Here is a 6,373-nt window from a genome sequence, read left to right as displayed (position 1 = left end):
GGCTGGATTTGTGGCTGCGTATTGTTTAAATTTGTTTTTATCCTGGAAAATTTTATTTTCTCCATTTATAGTAAATGAAAGCTTGGCTGGATATAGTAATCTGGGCTTGCATCCATGGTCTCTCAGTTTCTGCAGTACATCTATCCAGGACCTTCTGGCTTTCATGGTTTCCTTGGAGAAGTCAGGTGTAAGTCTGATAGGTTTATCTTTATAAGTTATTTGGCCTTTTTCCTTTGCAGCTCTTAATATTCTTTCCTTATTCTGTATGCTTTGTGTTTTGATAATTATATGGTGAGGGTTTTTTTTTTTGATCCAGCTTATTTGGTGTTCTGTATGCTTCTTGAACCTTCATAGGTATATCTTTTTTTATGTTGGGAAAGTTTTCTTCTATAATTTTATTTAATTTATTTTCTGGACCATTGAGCTGCACTTCTTCTCCTTCTTCTACTCCTATTATTCTTAGGTTTGGTCTTTTTATTTTGTCCCATATTCTCTAAATGTTTTGTGATGAATGTTTTTTGTAATTGCTGTTTTCTTTGATCAGAGTGTTTATTTTCTCTATGGTATCTTCAGAATCTGAGATTCTTTCTTCTAACTCTTGTATTCTGTTGGTTATGCTTGTTTCTGTAGACTCTGTTTGTTTACTTAAATTTTCCATGTCCAGCTGGCCCTCTGTTTGTGTTTTCTTCTTTGCCTCCATTTCAGTTTTCAAGTCTTGAACTGTTTCCATTATCTGTTTGATTGTTTTTCCTTGGTTTTCTCGGGTATCATTCACTGATTTATTCAATTCTTCAAACTTTCTGTTATATTTCTCATCCATTTCTATAAGGGCGTTTTTTACATTCTGTTTAAGGGTGTCAATCACTTTCATGAAATCAATCTTTTCTACTTCTTGATTAAGGTGTTCATGTCCTCCCGTTGTGAGGTCACTGGTTTCTGGTGGTTTCATGTTGCTTTTCAGCTTGTTGGGCGAATTCGTGCCTTGGCGTCTGCCCATCTCTTCTTCCAAATGCTCCCTTATGGATCTTCTTTTCCTGGATCAGGTCTCCTTGTCTACCCAACGCTGGCTCTCCCCAGTGTTGGCTCTCCCCAAGGCTGGGTCTCCTGGCGCTGAGAGATCAGGCCTCCGTGCTGATGGGGCAGCTCGCAAACAAAGCACCTACCCTGTTTGGTGCAGGCAGGCCATAGAAGCCAAGGAACTCCCACCCGCTTGGGTGCCCTGAGGATTCGGACCCAGTGCCCAGACAGGCTGGGCTGGGTGATGTTATGTGCCGAAAGAGGGCGGTGGGGCCGAAGTGGGGAGGGTTCTGGATGGAAGCTGGGTGGGCTAAGAAGAAAGAGATGGTATGCAGGGATTGGAGGCCCTGCAGAGAGCTCAAGAAGGATAGGGGGCCAAGTAACCTCTGAGCTCCCCTTCCCAGGCTGGTGCCACGGGGCCAGAAACTCACCCCAATGCTGGGTCTCCTGGCGCCGAGAGATCAGGCCTCAGTGCTGGTGGGCAGGTCGCAAACAAAGAGCCTACCCTGCTTGGTGCTGGCAGGCCATAGAAACAAAGGGACTCCCGCCCGCTTGGGTGCCCCGAGGATTCGGACCCCTCTTTTATAATTTTTATTAGAGAGGGTTTTACTTCTTATTCCAGGGTACTTTTGAAAGAGGATATTGTAAATGGAATTATTATTAGTATTAGTATTAGTATTATTGGCTTCTTTCTCATCAAATTTGTTGGTGTTTGGAAAAGATACTAATCTTTGTATATTCATTTTTGCATCTTGATACTGTGCTTTAAATGTTTCTTAGATGTAAAAGTTTTCTAGTGTGACTTCAGTCTTTGAAGATAGGATTATGTGTTGAGGTTGGGGGTCTATGATCAGTAGGGAAATTCATCATTACCCTTCCTTATTTTCTGTGCTCTTATCCTTCTTGTCTGGGTATCATTCACCATAGAATGAGTTTCCTGGGTGTGCCAAGTCTTATTGCATGGTCCTAATTGTTAGCATGCAGCACATTTTTGTCTCTTCTGATTAAGGCTGACTTGATATCTGCTTTGTCAGAAATCTCAGTAGATAAAGGGGTTAGGACATGGCAAACTCTTGACCTTATCTCATGCACTCTTGGAATCCTATCCAGGAAGTACTGTCCTATTTCTTCACTATGAAATATGTTTCCCTCTGCTTCAGAGTGTTGGGTTATACATTAAGGTCCTTGATTAATTTTAAGTTGGCTTTTAAACTGGGTGAGAAATAGGATCCCGTTTTATTCTCTTACATGAAAATTCAATTTTCCTAGTATCAATTTGTTGGAGAGACTGTCTTTTCTGACTAGGTCCAAGGCTCCAACTCTGGATTCTGTTTTGTGCCATCTGTCTAGATACCCATCTCTGTACTAGTACCATGCTAGTTTTATTGTGTGGCTCTGTGATAAATTTACTGTTTTTATTTTTATTTTTTCTTTCAACTAAAATAAAATATTTTAGGTATCTGAATCTTTTCTGTTGGACCAGGGCACCTTTTCTTACTGTTTTGGTCATTTACATATTTCAAAGATATTAATCTTTTGTTTATTATTTAATATTATTGTGATAGTCTTTTTTTTTTAGAAGAGTAAGACAAGTTTAGCTAAAAGTGCTGTTGTAGAAAAGGTGGTGGAAAACTTTAAGTTTGTCTGAAGGTTTTGGTCTACTGCTATTGGAAATGGCAAACACTAAGTGCAGCTGACTGTAGGGCAGTCTCTGCTCACAGACTGTGTTGTTAAATCCCTTAGAGGACTAATTATTGCTTGTCTAGATAAGAGGTATGCAGCACATTGATGTCTTTCCGTGTTTACAGTCATTCAATGAGCTGTTTCTGATGCACATTATGGCTTAATGCTTATTCAGAAACAAAATTGCTCTAGTATTTTCTGTCTTGTGGAGATACTTTCATTTTCCTAACAAACCAGGCTTCTAAAATTGGTAGTTTATCATTAGTAATCATGGAGATTGAGGACATACTAGTGACCCCTTATAGTCCTACATATTCTAGGAAATAAAAAGTAATAATTTCCCAAGTGAAATTAGCTTCTTTTCTTCATGTTTTTTTTTTTCTTTTCGCTTTTTTTTGGAGAGGTTTAGAGACAGGGTATCTCTGTTGCTTTGGAGTCTGTCCTGGAACTAGCTTTTGTAGACCAGGTTGGCCTCGAACTCACAGAGATCCGCCTGCTTCTGCCTCCTGAATTCTGGGATTAAAGGTGTGTGCCACCACTGCCTGGCTTCACTTTATTTTTGAGATAAATTCACATTATAGGCATTAAGCTAGCCTCCAACTGGCAATTCTCCTGCGTCAGCCTCTAGAGTGCTGGAATTACAGATCTGTACCATCATGATTGGTGAATTTTGTTTTTAGTCAATAAGACAAGATGAGATGGTCTTTTAAAACAAGAGCACAGGTTTTATATTTTCAGTAATTTCTTCATTGCACATTTCATATCTTTGTTCCTCAGACTGTAGATCACAGGATTAATGAGTGGAGTAACTACAGAATAAAACAGAGTCACAAGTTTCTGCATTCCAGCTGTATGTTCAGATGTTGGGCTCACATACATGACCATCACTGATCCATAGAAAAGAGAAACCACAGTCAAATGGGACCCACAAGTGGAGAAGGCCTTCCTTCGTCCAGCCGCTGAAGGAACCCTCAACACAGCTCTCATAACCAATGCATAAGACCCCATGATAAAGAAAAATGGGACAAATAAAAGTAGGGAACTTAAGGTGGAACTAGTCAACTCTATTAAAGAATCTCTCACACAGCTGAGGGCCAAGAGAGGGCCAGGGTCACATAGGAAATGGTCTATAATCCTGGACCCACAGAAGGACATCTGGGAGATGATGATGATGGGAACGGGGAACCAGAGGAAACCAAGCACCCAGCAACTGATCACCAGGATGTTACAGAGGCGCCCAGTCATAAGAGCAGGATAGTGTAGAGGCCTGCAGATGGCAAGGTAGCGATCAAAGGCCATAACTGCCAGGAAAAAGCATTCTGTAGAACCCAAGGAGAAGAAGAAATAGAATTGCAGGAAGCACCCAGAGAAGGAGATGACCTTGGTATCAGAGAGGAAGTTGGCCAGCATGTTGGGGACCGTGGAGGTGACATACCAGATCTCCAGGAAGGAGAAGTTGGCCAGCAGGAGGTACATGGGGGTGTGGAGTTTCTGATCCCAGTTCACAGCACAGATGATGGAAGCATTGCCCATGAGGGTGAGGAGGTAGACAACAAAGAATAGCACAAAGAGGAGGATCTGCCCTTCCCTGGGGCAGGGGAATCCCAGGAGGATGAAGCCAGAGATGGTGCTGGAGTTACTTGGTCTGCTGAGGGTTTTCATCTGTCGGTGAGCTGTAAAGTCACTAGAAACTGTCAAATGACAGTTTAAAGAGAAATTAGAATGAAGAAATGTGTTTAAGTCATCTTTGGGAAATGCAAACATTTACTTATCCATTGTCACTGTTTTGTTTAAACCTGAAGCCTCATGTTTGGCATAGTTTTGGTTTGTAGAAGACCAATGATGTCAGAGAACATTAATACAAAGTCACAGAAGTTTTCTTTTTGTGTAATGAGTGAACTAGGTACAAGATGTAACTAATATTTAATTTAGTAAATCATAAAGAAAACACAACTGTAAATACATAGACTATCCTCCACTGCTGTCATGTGTTTGTTTATGACAATTTCTTCCTCTTTCCTGATAATTTAATACAATTTAAAAGCTGTTACTTTAAAAAAGTTGTTCTTCATTTTCCCCACTTCTGTTCTTCCCACAAATAAAATCACCCTGTTGGTCTTTTGGATGGTAACTTTTGCTCAGTAACTTTATGATATTTTCATGGCTCTATATCTTTCAGGAATAAAGTATCACTTGTTAAAATCACCCTATGGGGGATGAATATTTGGTTCTTTTCCAGGACTAATGACTCTTTTGTCACACATCTTTAGAGTACTCATCACTGAACTGATCTACCACTCCCCCTGGTTTATGTGAATTCTATCGCTGTCCCTCTCTAGTGTGAAGGGCTCTACCTCAGCCTGAGCGATGATAGAGGCTGTGCTTTAACAAATTTTCTTTTTCTTTCTTTGCTACATTGGGTGGCTCTCTTTTTGGCAGTACTAACTTTTTTCAGGTAGATGACAACATTAAACATGTTTTGCTTTCAACAAAGATTATTCACTAAATGATCATGAAAACTGTGCACCAGATGTTTTAGAGGACAACTTTAGTGCATATTTAATCTTACAGCCTCTCTGGGAAGTTTAGAATCTATGGAGATCGGCCTGTAATCAGTATTATGATTTAAACTAGGTTTTTTAAAAAAATCTTTAAATCCATTCTCTTTTATTGACAATAAATTATTTTCTCATACAATATATCCTTACTATAATTTTCTCTCCCTCTACTCTTCCCAGTTCCTCTCACATTCCCTTTCCTCTGGATCCTCTCTCTTTCTGTCTATCATTAGAAAAGGACAGGCTTCTAATAAATAACAGCCAAGCATGACAAAATAAAATATAATAAGATGAAACAAAAACTCTCATTTTGAAGTAGGACACAGCAACTCAACTAGAGGAAAAGTGTGCCAAGAGCAGGCAAAAGCCAGAATCCTATTCTTTCTCCAAGTCAAGAGTCCCATAGTAACACTAAGCTAAGAGCTATAGTGTATACACAGAGGGTCCCCATGCAGGTCCTGTGCTTGCTTCTTCACCATCTGGGTACTCATATGCACCCGTTTATTAAAGTAGATGCTTCTTAACCCCACTTCTTGCATATAGCCCATTCTCAAAGAAGATTACTTAAGGGCACAATGGGGCTCCCAGGTGCCCAGGGCAATGTCCCCAGTTAGTTCCTTGGACAGCTGAGGATAGGGAGCCTGAAATGGCTTGCATATCACCAAAGAACCTTCATCTGGCGATGGATGGAGATAGAGACAGAGACCCACATTGGAGCACCGAATGAGCTCCCAAGGTCCCAATGAGGAGCAGAAGAAGAGAGAACATGAGCAAGGAAGTCAGGACCACCAGGGGTGCACCCACCCACTGAGACAGTGGGGCTGATCTATTGGGAGCTCACCAAGGCCAGCTGGACTGGGACTGAAAAAGCATGGGATAAAACCGGACTCTCTGATCATGGCGAACAATGAGGGCTGATGAGGTGCCAAGGACAATGGCACGGGGTTTTGATCCTACTTCATATTCTGGCTTTGTGGGAGCCTAGCCAGTATGGATGCTCACCTTCCTAGACCTGGATGGAGGGGGGAGGACTTTGGACTTTCAACAGGGCAGGGAACCCTGTCTGCTCTTCAGACTGGAGAGGGAGGGGTGAAAGAGTGGGGGGATGAAGAGAG

General features: G+C 41.2%; 1 protein-coding gene across 1 annotated transcript; it reads right to left on the bottom strand.

Moving 5' to 3' along the window:
* Positions 1 to 3,426: 3,426 nt before the first annotated feature.
* Positions 3,427 to 4,362, bottom strand: LOC121438669 (olfactory receptor 11G2-like). Its single transcript, XM_041639029.1, has one exon. The coding sequence runs from the start codon at positions 4,360 to 4,362 to the stop codon at positions 3,427 to 3,429; it is 936 nt and encodes a 311-aa protein (XP_041494963.1).
* Positions 4,363 to 6,373: the final 2,011 nt, after the last annotated feature.

The sequence above is a fragment of the Microtus oregoni genome, unplaced genomic scaffold (assembly GCF_018167655.1).
Source record: "Microtus oregoni isolate MIOR12 unplaced genomic scaffold, Mior012 000056F_ref0000123, whole genome shotgun sequence".
NCBI classification, from domain to species: domain Eukaryota; kingdom Metazoa; phylum Chordata; class Mammalia; order Rodentia; family Cricetidae; genus Microtus; species Microtus oregoni.
Note: the sequence above shows the minus strand (reverse complement) of the source record. Positions and strands in the feature narration are given on the sequence as shown.

What these genes read in the sequence shown, in the direction of transcription:
- LOC121438669 (XM_041639029.1), bottom strand. Translation starts at nt 4,362, where the DNA reads ATGAAAACCCTCAGCAGACCAAGTAACTCCAGCACCATCTCTGGCTTC.